Source organism: Amblyraja radiata, unplaced genomic scaffold, assembly GCF_010909765.2.
Source record: "Amblyraja radiata isolate CabotCenter1 unplaced genomic scaffold, sAmbRad1.1.pri scaffold_397_ctg1, whole genome shotgun sequence".
Lineage (NCBI taxonomy): Eukaryota > Metazoa > Chordata > Chondrichthyes > Rajiformes > Rajidae > Amblyraja > Amblyraja radiata.
In genome coordinates, this window is record NW_022630519.1 from 40,907 (window position 1) to 60,974 (window position 20,068).

Consider the following 20,068-nt stretch of genomic DNA (forward strand, 5'->3'; position numbering starts at 1 on the left):
TGCTACACTATATTCCATCTGCCACTTCTCTGCCAATTCTCTCAACTTATCCAATTCCTTCTGCGGAGTCCCTGCTTTCTCTACACCACCTGTCTCCTATTTTCGTATCATCCGCAAACTTGGCCTCAAAGCCTTCAATCTCCACCCATCCAAATCATTAATATACAAGCTCCGCTTGTCACTGGCAGCCAACCAGAAAAAGCCCCCTTTATTGCCTTCTGCCATCGGGGAACCTGCTATCCATGCTAGTATCCGACCATGGGCTCTCATCTTTCTTAGCAGCCTCACGTATGGCACCTTATCAAAGGCTTTCTGAAAATCTGGAGTAAACAACATCCACTGGCTTGGTCCAAACATTCACCAAAAAACTACTTCCAGAAGTAAGATGAAAGTGATTGCCCTTGATATCAAGGAAGCTATGGACTGAGGGTAACATCAAGGAGCTCTGAAGTTGATCGTCACAAAGGGAAAACACTAGCAGTTCAAGTTAGACCTTTTTGGTTATTGGATGCCAATCACCCCAACAAAGGGCATCACTGCAGGAGTTCTTCTGGTCAGTGTACTAGGTACAACCATCTTTTATTGCTTCATTGATAACTTCCTTCCATCAGAAATGGCGATCTTTTGTTTAAACATACAGGAGGGAAATAGGCCAATTGGCCCATTGAATCAAAGTTACTATTGATAACTTCACATTAGGGAAAATTTAGGGAGGCCAATTAACCTCCAAACCGGCACGTCTTTGGGACATGGAGGAAACGGGAGCAGCAATGCAGTCCCAGGGAGAATATGCAAACTCCACATAGACAACCACCCAAGATCAGGATGAAACCTCAGTCTCAACGCTGTGAGGCAGCAGCTCTACCAGCTGTGCCACTCTGTTCACTGCTGAATGCCCATTTACAACTCCTCAGCAAATGTAGTAGTCTATATCTGTATGTTCAATAACTGGATAAGTCTCAGACACAAGCTGATAAACTGCACGTAACATTTTTGATAATGAGGTGTGAACATTAGTAGCAAGTCTGGTGTTTATTGCTAATGCTTCCTTTTGGTGAAGTGCAACCACATTTTGGGTGGAAGTGACAATGAAAGAAACACCAACACTATATGACTACAGATGCAGAAGAAAGAGCTATAGTGTACCACTTGCCCCTCAAGCTGCCCTGCCATTGAATATCATGGCTGATCTATGCTAGCCTCAACTCACTCTCTCTCTGTGCCAGTTCCCCATAGCTCCCAACCAACTGATCTTTCAAAAACGTATCTCCACCGTAAAAACTTTCATCCATCTAGCCTCCATTGCCCCCTGGTAGAGATTCACCATCCTTTTTAGAGGGGGAGGAGAAGGGACAATGCAGTTTTTATGTATCCCAGTTTTAAATGACCGACACCCTTACTAATCAAAAAATTCCTTTAATTGTGTTCAACCTGTTGGCTGCTCAGGTTGAGGGGAGAAGGCTGGAGAATGGAGCTGAGAGGGAAAGATAAATCAGCTATGATTGAATGGTGGAGTGGACTTGATGGGCCGAATGGCCTAATTCCGCTCCTATAACTTTGGACCAAATCACTACTTCTAACTTCAGTGCAGGTTTCTGCAGTTGGTCCTTTGCGTGGTGAAGTCCACAGAGCTAAATGGTAACCACATATTCCAGCCTAATGATGTTAAGGAAAATATTCCATTTGCAATCTTGCCCTTCCTTAAATTTAAAGTCCCAGCTACCACGTCTGCAGCTGGATCTGTGTACTAGTTCAGCCCAAGCGGCTTTTACTATGACAGCTGTATGGCTCGAGTGCATGGGAACGGGCTGTGTTCGTAGAGAGTGGGAGAAAAGGGAAGCATATTGAAATAATGTAATGGGATGTTATTGTCCCTGTTGGTTTTCTTTGCAGTCAGAATGAGTTGGAAGGGACTGGCTCTGGTGGGAATGCATTTGATGGGAAATATTGGGTTTATAGTAGTTGTTTTTTGTGCAATTATTTGGATAGGAAAAGACCCTAGTGGAAGAGGTTGAGCCTGCTATAATTCTGGATTCAGTACAATTCTACTTTAAAAGGCTCCCTATGTGCTGGAGAGTGGCCCTGCAATTTTAACAAGCTGGGAAGCCCCCCTCAGTTGGCCCCCTACCCCTCCTGCTTTACAAGCAGGAATTTTTGGCTCAGGATTGAGTGCTCAGTGCCCCTTTGATTGGGGAATGAGTCAGGGAGTGTGTTGATTGTTCTGCACAAAGGGAGTGTAGGACATGCAATGACGGGAGATTTGAATGTGCTGGACATCCAGACAGGAAAGGAGATGGGGCCCAGGCACAGTGGGAAAAATATGGCCAGTCCCCAACTAACTCCTAGTCGTGCCATGGGTGTGAGAAGCAACAGCTTGTATTTGGGTGGAGACTTTAGAGACTGCAGATGTTGGAATTATGAACAAAAAGTGCTGGAGGAACTCAGCAGGTCAGCCAGCATCTGTGGAGGGAAGGGACGCATTAGGTCGTGATATCTGAAGAGGGGCCCAACCAGTTACATTGCCCATTCCTTCTCTCCAGAGATGCTGCCTGTCCCGCTGAGTTACTCCAGCATTTTGTGTCTACCTTCAATTTAAACCGGCATCTGCAGTTCTTTCCTACTCGTCACCTGTCCATTTCCCTCCATAGATGCCCTGACCAGCTGACTTTTTCCACCACTTCACTTTTTTGCATTGCCTCTTTCAGTTTAGTAAAAATGTCCAGCAGAGTAAAGTTGGTTACAAAGCACTTCGGAGCCATTACATGAGTGATAAAAGGGTAGGTCACGAATGTAGTTTAATAGAGAGAATTCAGGGACAGCTGAAGGCATGACTGCTGATAGAGGAGTGGTTATTTCCGGTACAGAAACTGGCCATAAGGCCCAACCACTCTATACTGCATTCCAGTTGCCTCCCACCTTTCCACAAAATCTCTGCAATTAGGTTCAGCCATTCAGTTGTCTCATAAGAATAACGTTCAACCAAAATAAACAAAGCCAAGCAGCTCATCCGACACCAACCTAGGCACTGAATCTGGATGCTTCAAAGTCACACTCCCAGCCCATTTGATTTTACAATGTCCTCTCAAATGGAAACTGGTTTCCAAACCAATAGAGCTAATCCATGAGCTAATTGAACAACAGCCTGATGTAGCTGCACTTTCAAAATCATACTTTTCATAAAACTGGGTTCCTTCTCCTCAATGCAGGAGTGTGACATGTCATGGTGGCAGAACAGACGTGCCGGCGATGGTCGTACAATGCTATATAGGTCGGACAGTACACTTGGGAGTCCTCGGCTTGATTCTAAATTAAATGTTTCATAGCATGAGCCCAGACACGGGCAGGGAGATCTCCTCCTTATTGTCTACTGTTTCCCTGCTCAGTGGACAAATCTGTACTCAAGTGCTGAACAACTTCTGCCAGAACCTCTGCCTGTGGTGGAACTGGATTGTCCTTGCAGAGATGGTTTAGTTTAGAGATGCAGCATTTGAGGAACTGGTGGAACTGAAGCAGATCATCATGATCAGATTGGACAACAGCGTAGACTTGAGAGACCACTGCTACTTTCTCGTGAATATTTTTTTTTAAGTACTGGGCTGTGGGGAATTAGTGAAGCCCTGGTTTATATAGAGATACAAGAGAATGGGGCAGGGGGAATTAGTTTGGTAATTGATACAGAGTTAAAGTGGGAGAATAGGATTTGTTTGGTACTGATCCAGGAATAAGTCGGCATGGCTCCTGTGTTAAGTGGGTGAGACCTAGGAAACGGGCACGCAGGGAGTTAAAGGGAAGCTGTTATTCTCGAAGGACAGTGCCTCGTGGCTCCAGCTTTCAAGCTTTATATTGTTGCTGGTTTTATTCAACCACTGCAGCTGTCTTGACGCCCGAGCCAAAAATATCTTCCACCAAGGGAGGCCGAGGTTTGATTTATGTGTGTAAGATGGCGCAGACGATGGGAGCATTGCAGGCCAGGCAGTCGTGGTCAGCTCTCTGCTCGTTGAAGGGTCATGGGAAACCTCTGAATGACTGTATGAGGGCCACACCTATCGACGCTGGTCAAAGTTCACTTCCATAACTAATGGATCACCTAATAATCTCTTAAAACCAGAAGAGAAACAGGGGCAGGCTATACATCCACTCAAAACTGTTCCATTCACCATCACTGCTAATCCAGCTTCTCTTCAGCCTGCTTTCCCGTCCTAACCCTTTACCGATTAAAATTCCATCTCTATTTTGAATGTATTCAAGGATTCATCCTGCAGCTGTCAAGGAGCAATGAATTCCAAAGACTCACAACCCTAGGAAAGAAGAAATTATTCCTCATCTCAGTATTAAACAGATGCCCCCTTAGTTTGGTTCTAGATTCTTCCATGAGGAGATACGTGGAAATCTTGGCGTCTGAAAATCTTGCAATGAACTCCAGTGAATACAGACCCTAATTGTTCAGCTTCCACATATGGGGGGGGGGTCATCCTGCTCAACCACTTCCAATGATAAAGTAGTTGTCCTTAACTTAGGGGAGCGGAACTTTACAGCTTCTTTAGATGTAGTCTCACTTTGCCTAGTACCGTTGTAGGAAGACTTCCCTGCTGATATTCTCCAACGCTCTTGAAATAAAAGCCAAATTCCATTAGGCTTCTCAATTAAATGCTGCACTTGTGTTTCATGTATGAGGACTCTCAAATCTGTTTGTTCATCAGATTCTCCTGTCTCTTCAATTAGATATTAATGTTTTATTACACTTTTCACATTTCCCCACATAGCCAACAGTTTGCCAACTCAACAATCTCTCTCAAAGCTATCCTGATAATTGTTTCCTCCACTGTTGTATCAACCACAAATTTGAACGCGGCACATTTGCTTCCTTCCCATAAATAATTAATAAACATAAATAGCAGTTGTTTATCTGGCACCCCCACTGATTCCAGTTGGTCACCCTGAAATTGACCCCTTTTCCCTATATGCTGCTGTCAGCTCATTAACAAGTTCTCTATCCATGCTAATATATTTTAGATTTAGTTGATTGTTATCAGGTGTAACTAAAGGTACAGTGAAAAGCTTTGTTTTGCATACTATCTGATCAGATAATAGAGTAGAGAAATACAATCGTCAAACTCAATAGGCAGAGCAAAGGGAAAGAGGGAGCAGAATATAGTTCTCAGCGTGGTAGCGCAGCAGTTCCATAGACAAAGTCCAATGCGGTAGAAATGAATCGGACAGTTCCTTAGCTTATGGAAGAAGCTGTTCCTGAGTCTGGTGCTGCGCACTTTCAAGCTTCTGTACCTTCTGCCCAATAGGGGCGTGGAGAAGAAGGAATGAGCAGGGTGGGACAAGTATTACCTACCAACGCCATTACCATTTGAATGGGACTTTGTTGAAGACCTTTTGATATTTAATTGACTGTTTCTTCGAAGCATTCTAATCAATTTGTCTGACATGATTTTCACCTTTCTGAAACCATGCTGAATCTACTTGATTAATGTAGTTTAGTGATACTTGATTACGTAGGAAACAGGCCCTTCAGCCTGCTGAGTCCGCACCGACCAGCATTCCCACAAATTAACACTATCCTGCACATACGAGGGACAATTTACATTTATATCAAGCCAATTAACCTACAAACCTGTACATCTGAAGCATGGGAGGACACCGATGGTCTCGCAGAAAACCCTCACAGGTCACGGGAAGAACGTACAAACTCCGTACAGAATCTCTGGCGCTGTAAGGCAGCAACTCTACCACTACGCCACCGTGCCACCCTAGATTATGACAACCTTTGATAATTAGTTCTTGCATCTTTCCAATTACAGGCGATAGCCAAAAATCACTTGTTTTTTGTTTTCCAAGTTTTTCAGTAAAGGTCCCAAACTGAGAGTTTTCCAATCCTTTGGTACTTCTCCAGCACCTCTCCATGCCTCCGTCACCCCTGCAGAATTCTGGGAGTCCAGGAACTCACCAGTCTCTGCTCCAATAGTTTTAAAATATTAATTCCTGAAGAACAATGATCGTATTTAATTCCTACCCCACTGATTTTAATTTTAATGGGAAGTTCATTGCATATTATAGCATAAAGACTGATGCAGAATATCTCTTAGCTCTCTGCCACTGCACTGTTCCCCTTAACTATGGGCCGCACTGTGGCTCAGCAGTAGAATTGTTACCTCACAGTGCCAAAGACCTGGATTCACACACGTTCACAGTTATAGGAGTAGAATTAGGCCATTCGGCCCATCGAGTCTACTCCGCCATTCAATCATGGCTGATATTTGTCCTGTGCACGGCTGCCCTGCCAGCAGTTGTCTGTCTTTTCACCGTTTTATTTTTATTTTTAGTTAGTTAAAGTGTTTTGTTTGGAGGTCTAGACTTTTTTGTTTGGGGGGGGGGGAGGGGAAACTGCCTTTCAGGGTCCCTACCTGGTCGGAGAGGCAGTTTTTCTCCGGGCTGCAGCTTCGACCCGTCCTCGCGGCCTACCAGCGGGCCTGGAGCGGCGTTTCCTGTCGCGGACCGCCCAGAACCTCGGCTTCGGCGGCGACACAGCGCTGGAGCGCTATCGTGGAGTGGGCGATGCCTTGCCTGGGTCGCCGCGCTGGAGGTTCCGGTGAGCTGAGACCGCCGGGTAAAACATCGCGGAGTGCGGGACTGTGGAGCGGCCAGCTGCGGGCGGCGGCGCTGAACTTAACATCGGGAGCCTGGGATCTCTAGATGAGATCGCCAGTGGTGGAGCTCCAACCGTCGCGGCCTTGTCGGCTTCGGAGGCCGCGGCCTCCAGTACGGAGGCGGCCGTTCCAGGGTTCCCATGCCGCTGTGAGGACTCTCCCGACGCCGGAGCACCACCACCCGGCTAGAACGGCCAGCAACATCGGGCCTCCGTAGAGGCAACTGTGGAGGCCTCAATAGGCCCGACTATGGGTGAACTGGGGTTGGGGACTGGACTTTGTGCCTTCCCTCATGGTGGGAGCCATTGTGGGGGGATGTTCTTTGTGTTTAAGACTCTCATTGGTGTTATGTCTGTATTCTTTTTTTGTGTGCTGCAAAATGGCAAAAAGCATTTCACTTCATTACACCTGTATGTGAATGTGACCAATAAAATACCTTTGATAATACCATTTTCCTGCCTTCTCCCCAAAACCCTTGACACCCGTTCTAATCAAGAATTTGTCTATCTCTGCCGTAAAAATATCCAGTGACTTGACCTCCACAGCCCTCTGTGGCAATGTGTTCCACATTTAACTACCCTCTGACTAAAGAAGTGCCTCCTCACCTCCTTTCTAAAAGAGCGCCCTTTAATTCGGAGACTATCACCTCTGGTCCGAGACTCTCCCACCAGCTGAAAACATAATTTCCACATCACTCTATGCCTTTCATTATTCTGTAAGTTTCAATGTGATGCCCCCTTAACCTGCTAAACTCCAGCGAGTAGAGATTCGAACCTGGTGCTGTCTGTACGGAGTTTGTACTTTCTCCTCGTGACCTGTGGGTTTTCTCCGGGATATCTGGTTTTCGTCCACATTCCAAAGACGTACAGGTTTGTAGGTTAATTGGCTTCGGTAAAATTGTAAATTGTCCTGAGTGTGTTGGATAATGTTAGTGTACGGGGATTGCAGGTCAGCGCGGAATCGGTGGACCCAAGAGCCTGTTTTCGCGATGTATCTTAAAACTAAAACTGTTTCTCCGGCTTCATTCTCTAACAAGCCTCGATTCACTTTGACATGTCTCTTCATGTTTCATATTTCATTGTCATTTTTTACATTTACAATAGGTTAGCCTAGTAGCTAACTTCCAACAACTTGATTTTTGTAGTCTTTTTCAAGGTTATCCCAATGTTTACATCTACCGCTACGTTTGCCTCCATGCATTGGCTGTGATTAAACCTGTTCCAGACGGCACAGAGTCCAGCTGGGAAGTGACTGCTTGCCGAGGGCAGCTGCTGGGAGTGAGAGCCCACCCTGGGGCTCGAGCCAACACAGCCACCACCTGCTGGGCAGCCGGCCACTCCACTGTGGCAGAGCATTTGGTCACAAAACTGTAATTCACACAACTGCTGATGCAGAATGACACAGAGGGTGCCAGAGAGAGAGACCACTAGGACTGTGATCACTGAGACCCCGCTCCAGGGCTGTGATCACTGAGACCCCGCTCCAGGGCTGTGATCACTGAGACCCCGCTCCAGGGCTGTGATCATTGAGACCTTGGTCCAGGGCTGTGATCATTGAGACCTTGGTCCAGGGCTGTGATCATTGAGACCCCGCTCCAGGGCTGTGATCACTGAGACCGTGGTCCAGGGCTGTGATCATTGAGACCCCGCTCCAGGGCTGTGATCACTGAGACCGTGGTCCAGGGCTGTGATCATTGAGACCCCGCTCCAGGGCTGTGATCACTGAGACCGTGGTCCAGGGCTGTGATCATTGAGACCTTGGTCCAGGGCTGTGATCATTGAGACCCCGCTCCAGGGCTGTGATCACTGAGACCGTGGTCCAGGGCTGTGATCACTGAGACCTTGGTCCAGGGCTGTGATCATTGAGACCTTGGTCCAGGGCTGTGATCATTGAGACCCCGCTCCAGGGCTGTGATCATTGAGACCTTGGTCCAGGGCTGTGATCATTGAGACCTTGGTCCAGGGCTGTGATCATTGAGACCCCGCTCCAGGGCTGTGATCACTGAGACCGTGGTCCAGGGCTGTGATCACTGAGACCTTGGTCCAGGGCTGTGATCACTGAGACCTTGGTCCAGGGCTGTGATCATTGAGACCTTGGTCCAGGGCTGTGATCATTGAGACCCCGCTCCAGGGCTGTGATCACTGAGACCTTGGTCCAGGGCTGTGATCACTGAGACCTTGGTCCAGGGCTGTGATCATTGAGACCTTGGTCCAGGGCTGTGATCATTGAGACCCCGCTCCAGGGCTGTGATCACTGAGACCTTGGTCCAGGGCTGTGATCACTGAGACCTTGGTCCAGGGCTGTGATCACTGAGACCTTGGTCCAGGGCTGTGATCATTGAGACCTTGGTCCAGGGCTGTGATCACTGAGACCCCGCACCAGGGCTGTGATCATTGAGACCTTGGTCCAGGGCTGTGATCACTGAGACCTTGGTCCAGGGCTGTGATCACTGAGAACCCGCTCCAGGGCTGTGATCACTGAGACCGTGGTCCAGGGCTGTGATCACTGAGACCTTGGTCCAGGGCTGTGATCATTGAGACCTTGGTCCAGGGCTGTGATCACTGAGACCCCGCTCCAGGGCTGTGATCATTGAGACCTTGGTCCAGGGCTGTGATCATTGAGACCTTGGTCCAGGGCTGTGATCATTGAGACCTTGGTCCAGGGCTGTGATCACTGAGACCTTGGTCCAGGGCTGTGATCACTGAGACCTTGGTCCAGGGCTGTGATCACCGAGACCCCGCTTCAGGGCTGTGATTAGACTGAGACCGCCTGGCCCAGCGCTACAGACAAGAGAATCACCATCCAGCCAGTGGTGCGAGAATGACCACCCAGGAGAGTGACTGGCAGCCAGTTGTATGTCTGCCCATTCTAGATTTCTCACAACCAATGCTCTGATTTTCAAATCAGGATCCATACCAGAGCTCGTGTTGGATGACTCCCTCGCTGGAGAGTGTGTGCAGTCTTTGGTACTGGGTGTTAGGTTTTGGTTCCTCACTAACTTTACTTTCTTGGTCCCCCTGCACCGGGCATCTGGCGTTGAGCATTGAAAGACAGCACAATATTACTTGGTGTTTCTTCATGTATTCCCACCCCTTTGCTGCTCCTTTTCCTTCCATGCTGAAATTGAGACTTAGTCTGGAGCTCCGACATTCTTCCCCAGGAATGCAAGCATTCTTTTAGTTCCTCTTGCTACGGTTAGCCTGGAGGTGAGAGCCAGCCGGTGATAAGGAGCAGGATACTGCAGTCCTGGCCATCCACAGTGGCAGGAAAAGTGCTCTGTAAGGACCCGGGCTGGATGGAGGAAAGTATTCACTTGGAATGGTAAAGGAGACATGCAAGGGTGCACAGATGTACAAAAGTAAACCCTAGGCATGTAAACACATTGGCAAACACACAAACCAAGACAGTCGCTCATTCTGCACATAACATAAGTGTGCAGGCGTGCAAGAAAGGACTCCGATAACAGGGAGCCAACACACAGATGTTAAACAACAGTCATACACTTTGTTGATTTTGTTCTGCAAAACAGAGAGCTCTGCTGAAATGCACATTCCTATGAATTAAATAATTCACTGCTTCCTAAAAGGCCACTGTGTTTTGGTCTGAGTGTGCAAGTATGCTTTTATTTATGCATTCATGGGATGTGAACATTGGCAGTAGCAGCATTTATTACCCATCCACAGTTGGCCCCGAACCAAGGAAGCAGTGGCTTGCATTGGGATAAGGACAGTAAAATTCCTCCAAAGAATCAGATGGACTTTCCCCAACAAACTGACAGTTTCATGATCAAACTGACTGACCTTTGCTTTACTTAATTCCAAATTCTATTTAATTACTTGATTTAAAATTCCCCCGGATGCCACCTTGAGATTCTAGCCCAAATCTCTGCTAGTCTAGCAAGTTAATTAGCGCGCCCCCAACTCCTCCCTCGGCTAGTTGTACGAGATATTATTTGGCAAGAGTAAATTAGTGTCCCTGTCTTGGTCACGGTTAGCAGATTATTTTGAACCAAGTTAGTGTAAATATCTGATCTGCGAAGATGAGCCAATGATGTGAAACTCTAGATGCACATCAGTTAGACCCCTTTCAACTTTTCTCAGTGGAAGTTCGCCAGTTATGGAAGTGACGAGGTTGTTGCCGGGTGTGGCGCATTGCCTGGTGTTCGCTCCATGTCAGCAGCTGGAATCCGCTGTAGATCTGTGCCAGGATCTGCAGTTCCCAACAACATGCGGGCCAGTGCTCACAACCTGAGTTCTCAACTCCCTGTCCTGCACCCAGTCCTAACCCTCAGTGCCAAAACAACCATCCGCTCTTTCACAAATCCAAGTCTGACTTCGCAGTTTATTTGACACCAAAAAAGAATTTGGCGTTGGGCTACTGGCTCTACAGACCAAAAGAGAGAAGTTGTTGCTCCCTCCTCTGTATCCATAATTTATCTCCGTGTCCGCTGTTCTCAATGCAGGTCCACCAGTGATTTTCCAGCACCCTTGGTTCCAGAGCCTTTCCGTTTTATCCGTTTAGTCGCACCAACAGAGTTCACGACTTGGGTGGGTGGGGTTGAGAAGTCGGCTATGGGAATGGATCTGCCAGCTCCGGCTGAGCCGGAGTTCCAGAGCCCCAGCCACAGGGGGGCAAATTCGACCCGTCAATCTGCGGCAGAAGTCACAATGAGGGCGAGATCACCCAACCTAGGCGCCACATTTTCAGTGGGACATCCGGCGGGGGGGTGGTTTATTGTCACGTGTACCGAGGTACAGTGAAAAGCCTTTGTTACGTGCTATCCAGTCAGCGGAAAGACAATACATTATTACAATTGAGCCATTGAGTGTATAGATACGTGGTAGAAGTATCACGTTTAGTGCAACGTAAAGCCAGCAAAGTCCGATAAAGGGTAGACTGCGAGTAACAAAAGAGGTAGATAGTAGTGCAGCACTGCTATCTGGTTGTGGTAGGATGATTCAGTTGCCTGATGACAGCTGGGAAGAAACTCACTAAATCTGGAGGCGTTTGTTATCACACTTTTATACCTTTTGCCCAATGAGAGAGGGGAGAAGAGGGAGTGGCCAGGGTGCAACTCGTCCTTAATGATGCTGCTGGCCTTGCCGAGGCCACACTTGCCCACATCGGCCAACAAGTCCCATCAACCAAGTCCCATCAACAGTGCACTTGTTGGTGACAAACAACAGTGGACCCATCACTAATTCCTACACACACAGGCTGATCACAGGCCTCCAGTGAGAATAACAACCCTCTACTACCCGCCTTTGACCATCCAGCATGACAATTTTATGTCTTCAAGTTTACAGTCTGTCTCCTGCCTTGTGCCTGGTTTGGTCCCCATCTACAAAAGCCCCTGTCTGTTACTCTTCTCAGCACACCAACACTTTCCATCTTCCTCTGTCTCTCTCTTCCTCCCTCTGCACCCTCTTTCTCCCTCTGACTGATCCAGGATGGGGAGGAATCTGCCTACAGACAGGAAGTGTCGCAGCTGGCATCCTGGTGCCATCGCAACAACCTAGAGCTCAATGCTCTTAAGACAATGGAATTGATTGTAGACTTTAGGAGAGCTCACCCCACTCACCATCAACAACACCACAGTCACATCTGTGGAGTCTTTTAAGTTCCTGAGAACCAACATTTCCAAGGACCTTAAGTGGGGGGCTACCATCGACTCCACAGTCAAAAAGACACAACGGAGGATGTACTTCCTACTGCAGCTGATGAAGCACAATCTGCCACAGGCAATGATGGTCCAATTCTACACGGCCATCGTAGAGTCTGTTCTTACCTTCTCCATCATGGTCTGGTTTGGCTCAGCCACCAAGCACGACACTTGGAGGCTGCAACGAATCGTCCGATCAGCAGAGAAGGTTATTGGCTGCAACCTTCCCTCCATTGATGAACTGTACACTGCAAGGGCCAGAAAGCGAGCAGCAAGATCATCTCTGACCCCTCTCACCCTGGCCACAAACTCTTTGAATCACTTCCCTCTGGAAGACGACTCCGGATTGTCAAAGCTGCCACAGCCTGACATAAAAACATTTTTTATCCACGAGTAGTTGCTCTACTCAACAGCCAAAAATCTGTAGCTTCCCTTTGATCTGGTATTTTGTTGGTTCACATGCTTCATCAATGGTGTTTTATCATTAATGCTTTATTATTATTAATGTTTAGTGTTTTCTGAGACATTCATAACTGTCACTATGTCATGTTGTTACTTGTGGGCGGAGCACCAAGGCAAACTCCATGTATGTGAATACTTGGCCAATAAACTTACTTACTTTGTTTGCATCCTCAACCCATTCCTGTCTCTCCCTCTGGAGTGCTGCTCTCTGCCTGTGCTTTGTGTCTACTATATATCCAGTCTCCTTAACCCGTAGGCCATTTTAAGACCAAACACCTATATACACTGGGGGTCAAATCACAGCGGCTCATTAACCCACCAACTGGCTCATCTTTGGGATGTGGGGGGAAAGGCAATGCTGGACATCAGTTACTGGAGCTGTGAGGGAACATTTCCATTTACCTGATCCCTCTCCACAAACCAGGCCTGCTGAACAACCTCCAGTCAGTTTCTCCACCATCATGCCTTCAAATCCTTCTTTCCCTTTCCCCTCAATCTCACATATATCCACGTCTTAGCCTCTTTGAGACCTCAGACACCAAGCAGTCCAGGCCTTGTTTATTTTGCAAATCACAGTGACATTCCTTCAAATATTTCTCAATGCATCTGAACTATATCCAGTGAACTGGCTTGTAGCTATGTCAGTCAGTCTGAAGAAGGGCCCCGACCCGAAACGTTACTAGTTCCATCCCTCCCCAGATGCTGCCTGACCTGCTGAGTTCCTCCAGCACTTTGTGTTTTGCTTATAGATATGTTCCATTGTTTGTGACTCTGCCATTCTCTCCTTGTCGCACTCTACCTCCAGAATTGCTCGAATACCAAGGGCGGCTGGATCCTGACTACGACTGCTGTCTGTACGGAGTTTGTACGTTCTCCCCATGACCACGCAGGTTTTCCCCAGGTGCTTCAGTTTCCTCCCACCCTCCAAAGACGTACGGGTTTGTAGGTTAATTGGTTTCAGTACAAAAAAATTGTAAATTGTCCCTAGCATGTAGTGTGTGCGAGTGTAACGTAACGGGGATTGCTGGTCAGCGTGGGCTGAAGGGCCTGTTTCCATGCTGTATCTCTCTAATCACTAATTACCAGTTCCACATCATGAAGAATCCATGGGACCCCTTGCCTCCAGTGGGAGTCAGTGCTTGCAGATACTGTGTCCCCATAAAATGGCACCACCTGTGGACCCTTCAAGGAGCTTGTACCTCAGCATAACCCAGGCAAAAAAAAAGCAATACATGTGAATTCTGTGCCCCATCGGAAAGTATATACCACAAGCAATAGCACTGGAAAACAAACACATTCCTGTCATGGCACTTATACTCCAAGGCATAACTCCTTTGCTCAAACCCTCTATGTCTCTCTACCTATTCTGACTCTCATGGTGCATCTCTCTTGCTTTGTCCCCCCTCCTGTTACTCTCACGCTGTGCCTTTCTGGTCTCTCACCTTTTCTCCCATTCTGCCCCTCTCTTTCTCTTGTGTTCCCTGCATTCCAGAAACTCTTCCTCCCTTTCTGTCTGTTGTTATCTGTGCCTCTTACTTTACGCCTTTTTCAACTCTCTTGCTCTTAATCCCTTGTCATTGCCCTCTCTCTCTGTCTCCTTCTCTCCCTCTCACTAATTCTGCCTCTGGCTTTCTGTGCCTATGTGCTTCCTCACTGTCACTTCAATTTTGCCCCCATTCTCACCTCTCACTTGCTAGTTTTGCCTTTTTCTATAGATTTGCCACTTTCCCCTTCTCAACATCCCCTATATCTTCTGTCCCGCTTGACAACGGAACCTCTGTCTGGTTTTCTCCCTCGTTCACACCGACTCTCTTTCTCTGACTAACTTCTGTTTCCCACCCCCGAGGCTCCCTGCAGACCCCAGCCATTGTACTTCTGGAACTTAGCTGGATTCAGCCGAAGAAAAAAATGTGATTGAACCTACCATGGCTGCAACAGCTTCTTTTTTTCAACTTCATCTTCGGAATCAGGGGACAATAAACCACTTTGCGTTGTGCTACAATTCCACCCTCGCCTCCTTTTGCTCTCCTCTGCTCTGACACACGCAGAGTTTCCAAAGTCTGCTTCTGCACTTGGCAGCCACTGGATTTCCCTGTCTGTTCCTGTGCTGGTATGGGAGGGAGGGGGGGGGGGGGGGGTTTCCTGGCTGCTTTGATAGTTTCAAATTCCCTCAATATTCAGCAAGAAAGACAGGGCCGGGCAGGGGATTGAGGGAGGGTGGGGGGGTTCTGTAAGGAAAAGACCAGACCAGGGGGGCTTCCGACAACCGACAGTAGATCACCTCACTGAGCTCATTGCTGCTCTGCCTGTGTGTTTGTGTGTGGCCTCTGGCTGCAGGCTGTGGTGTGAAAAGTTAGCCGCTGGCATATGCAACTGGTGAAAGAAAATAATTTATTCCCATGTCCTTGCCTCAGTTGTAGCTTTCATGTGCACAGTAAAACTGTGATAGCAGCTTTTACAAAGAACAGTTGACAGCAAAATCTCCCAAGTGCTTCTCAGGAGTTTTAACAAGTAAAAAATTGGCACAGGGACATTCAAAGGTGATTTGTTTCCATCCCAATTCTGTGGTGACCGTTGAGGCCATGATGGTAGAATGATTACGGCTTTGGACGAGATCCAATGAACGGATGTTCATATGGGTTCAAGATGCACATCTTGTAATCCATACACAGTATTGTTGGTGTTTTCAAGGCAGCACGGTGGCCCAGTGGTTAGAGGCACTGGTGGCCCAACCTCTGTCAACCATCTGTGTGTGGAGTTTGCATGTTCCTCTTGTGATCCCGGGTGCTCCATTTTCACCTACGTTCCAAAGACATGCAGGCTGGTGTAAATTGTCTGCTGTAAATTGTCTTGATCCCCCCCCCCCCCCCAGTTTGTGGGTGAGGTGCAGTAACTGGGCGAGTGAGGTTTAATAGAAATATGATGAGAAGCTTTATAATAGGCTTTGTGTAAATAGGTGATACTCGTGTACGGAGTTTGTACGTTCTCCCCGTGACCACATGCATTTCCTCTGGGTGCTCCGGTTTTCTCCCATACTCCAACGATGTACAGCTTTGTTGGTTAATTACCTTTGGTAAATATTGGAAATTGTCCCTAGTGTTTAGGATAGTGCTAGTGTACGGGGTTCGCTGGTCAGCCAAAGGGCCTGTTCCGTGTTGTATCTCTTTAACTTTTGCTGTAACTTTTTGCCCATCTAAACTAACACCATTTCCCCGCAAGAGGCCTGCATCTCTTCTGTGCCATCTCAATTTAAGACCCGAATGTAAAGACCAACCTTACCCCTTTCCATAAATGTCTAGAACCTTACAGAAATGTTGCCACTGTTCCAAAAGTGTTCCCTACTGACATTTCCACCACCTGCCTAGTTTTATTTCCTAAGACTTAGTATTGCCTGCCTCTCATAGCGCTCTCTGCACATTTGTCACAACAAACATCTGAAGCACCAAAAATGTGTCAGTTTGCGGGCCAAGCCTGTCAAGGGCGACGGAGACGGTCCTGCAGCAACCTGGGGCTTACCTAGATCTGGAGCCGTTCCAGTACATCGAGCGGTGGACCAGACTTTGGACATTTTGTAAATGGCGCCAAAATATGGCGACTCGTGAATGTGTGATCTATGCAAAAAGAATTTCACTGTGCAGTGCCAATAAAGAGCCATTGACCTCATCTTGTACTGTACTGTTGTGTCTCAGAACCATGAAGGGTGATAAGGATCATTGCTGCCTGTTAGACCATGACTTTCGTGCCCGATTTAAGAACTCAATCTTCAAACAGCATTTTTTTCCCCCCCTTAGATGGTCGGAGACCGTGCTGTTGTATCGAAGGCCAGGCTGAATTTTGTCATCTGTGGATCCTTTTGTGGTTGTCAAGCAGTAAACTGCAGGAATCAATGCTGGGATCTTAAGCTCTCAAGGTTTATGAAGGCTGGATTTGAGGTTGATAGAAATATGGATTGTAAGATAAATTATGAAGAGGATACAGTGAGGCTTGCAAGGGAATAAAGTAAGTTACATGAAGGGGCAAATGGAAGTTTATTGTCACATGTACCGAGGTACTGTGAAAAGCAGGAAAGACGATACATGATTACAATTGAGCCGTCCACGGTGTACAGATATATGATAAAGGGAATAATGTTTAGTGCAAGATAAAGTCCAGTAAAGTCCGATCAAAGATAGTCCAAAGGATACCAATGAGGTAGCTAGTAGCTCAGGATTGCTCTTGAGTTGTTGGTAGGATGGTTCAGTTGCCTGATAATAGGTGGGAAGGAACTGTCTCTGAATCTGGAGGTGTGCGCTACTGTAGGTTTGGAAACAGGTCTGCTCCAGGAATGGAGACATGGTTTCACACTTCTGTACCTCTTGCCTGATGGCAGATGGGAGTGGGGGAAATGGCTGGATGCGACATATAGAAGTACAATGTGAAGAAATAACAAAATCGCCCATGAAGATATGTAAAGTGGACACAAGTGCTGGAATAGGTGGGTCATAGAGGTATAGAGTGATACAGTGTGGAAGCAGGCCCTTCAGCCCAACTCGCCCACACCTGCCAACAATGTCCCAACTACACTAGTCCCACTTGCCTGCGCTTGGTCCATATCCCTCCAAACCTGTCCTATTCATGTACCTGTCTAAGTGTTTCTTAAACAATGGGATAGTCCCAGCTTCAACTACCTCCTCTGGCAGCTTGTTTTACATACCCACCACCCTTTATGTGAAAAAGTTACCCCTCAGATTCCTATTAAATCTTTTCCCCTTCACCTTGAATCTGTGTCCTCTGGTGCTCGATTCCCCTACTCTTGGCAGAAGACTCTGTGCATATACCTGATCTATTCCTCTCATGATTTTGTATACTTCTATCTGATACCCCCCATCTTCCTGCGCTTGATGGAATAGAGACCCAGCCTACTCAACCTCTCCCTGTAGCTCACACCCTCTAGTCCTGGCACCATCCTCGTAAATCTTTTCTGAACCCTTTCAAGCTTGACAATATATTTCCTATAACATGGTGCCCAGAACTGAACACAATATTCTAAATGCGGTCTCACCAACGTCTTATACAACTACAACATGACCCCCCAACTCAATACTCAATACTCTGACTGATGAAGGCCAATGAACCAAAAACCTTTTTGACTACCTTATCTACCTGTGACTCGACCTTCAAGGAACCATGCGCCTGTACTCCTAGATCCCTCTGCTCTACAGCACTACCTGGAGGCCTACCATTCACTGTGTAGGTCCTGCCCTTGTTCGACGTCCCAAAATGCAACACCTCACACTTTTTGTATTAAATTCCATCAACCTAGCCAATCGATCCAGATCCTGCTGCAATCTCTCACAACCATATTCACTATCTGCAACCTCTGGAGAAAAAGGATAGATGACGTTTTGGGTTTGGACTCTTCGTCACCTCAGGCGATCTGCCTGCCACAGCCTCCAACCTTATTGTTCCGTGGCCTCACATGGCCCATTTCTACCTCCTCCTGAAAATCCTCAAACAACTGCCTTGGCAGACCCATTATTTCTGCCTGTTCCTGCCCCACTGAACTCATCTGCACATACCTCAATTCTATCCTCTCCACATGTCCAATCCCTTCTCACCTATACCAAGACACTGCACTTCTTTGTTTTCACAAGATATAAAAAGTGTATTGTCTAAATAGAGAGAGATTGCTTTGACTGTCTCTGAGATGACTAATGAGGCCACTGTGGCACTGGAGATGGGAAAGGGAGTACCTTAAAGGCAGGGGATGATATATACTGATCTATCTCAGCCTGGAAAGGGGTGAAAAGTTACCACAAGAATGCAGAGTTGAGGTTGTCATCGAGACCGAAACATCATCTATTCCTTTTCTACTGAGATGCTTCTTCAGTTGAAAAGTGGTGTTTATTTCAGGACGCTGATAGAAGTGGGGAAGAAGCTGGTCTTCAATCTGGATGTCAGGGCTTTCAACCTCTTGTATCTTCTCTCAGAACGGGAATGACCAGGGTGGCCTTGACCACACTTCCAGCCTTCCTGATGCAGCTGGACGGGATGGAAGGAAGTGCCGGACCTGTGATGGACTGGGCTTTGTTCATCAATCTCTGTAGGTCCATGTGGTTAAGAGCAGAGCAGTTGCCATACCAGGCTGAGATGTATTCCCTTAAGAATACTCTCTGTAGCACTGAAAGTACAGGCGTCAGAGGTTATGGGGAGAAGGCCACAGAGGGCAGTGGAAGCCAAATCACTGGATGGATTTAAGAGAGAGTTAGATAGAGCGCTAGGGGCTAGTGGAGTCAAGGGATATGGGGAGAAGGCAGGCACGGGTTATTTAGAGGACGATCAGCCATCTCACCTAGAACCCCGTCCCACCCCTTCCCTGATCTGCTTCCATCCACCCTTTATCCCCTCCACACCTCATCTACTAGCCCAGTCCCACCTCTTCCCCTACCTGGTTCCATACAACATCCCCATTTCACCTACAAGCCCCTCCCCCAGCTGGATCCATTTACTCATCACCCCCTCCCCACTTACAGTAGTTCCACATCTCACCTATCCACTCCTGTTGTCCCCTCCCCCACCATGTCCCATCCAACCATCAACGTTTCATCTGGCTCCCCCTCTCACTAACCGGCCCCAACACAGTGCTACATGCAGGTAACACTCATGTTAAGGGCATTTGGGTAATCCTGTAACAGCAAGGGTTTCCACCTGGTGCTCTGGTTTCTTCACACGTCCCAAGGACGTGCGGGTTGTGTGTGTGTTTTGCACGGCCACGAAAGAACAATTCAAACCTGGGCGGCACAGTGGGACAGCGGTAGAGTTGCTGCCTTACAGCACTAGAGACCAGGGTTCGATCCTGACTACGGGTGCTGTCTGTATGGAGCTTGTACGTTCTCCCCGTGACCGCATGGGTTTTCTCCGGGCGCTCAAGGTCAAGGTTTCAAGGTCAGTTTATTGTCACGTGTATCAATTAAAGTACAGTGAAATTCGAATTACCATACACCCATACTAAAAAAAAGCAACAAGGCACACAACTACATAAAATTTAACATAAACATCCACTACAGAGGATTCCCCACGTTCCTCACTGTGATGCAAGGCAATAAAGTCCAATCTTCCTCTTTATTCTCCCGCAGTCGTGGCGGTCGAAGCTCCCGCGTCGGGGCGGTTGAAGCTCCTGTGGCTTGGAGTTCCCGAAGTCGGTCTCTGACCAGAAACCGTGAGCTCCGTGATGGTAAGTCCTCAGGCACCCGCGGTGGAGCTCTCGAAATCGGACTCCAGCATAGGCCGCCAACTCCTCGATGTTAGG

At 47.6% G+C, this 20,068-nt stretch overlaps 1 protein-coding gene across 1 annotated transcript in view; it reads right to left on the minus strand.

The window, feature by feature from the left end:
• Positions 1 to 15,090, minus strand: part of LOC116969901 (mediator of DNA damage checkpoint protein 1-like) — a 55,902-nt gene extending 40,812 nt beyond the window's left edge. Inside the window, exon 1 of the mRNA XM_033016658.1 lies at positions 14,705 to 15,090. Within this exon, the coding sequence (XP_032872549.1) occupies positions 14,705 to 14,707 (3 nt within the window). The 5' untranslated portion in view covers positions 14,708 to 15,090. The remainder of the gene's footprint in view (positions 1 to 14,704) is intronic.
• Between the last annotated feature and the right edge of the window lie 4,978 nt (positions 15,091 to 20,068).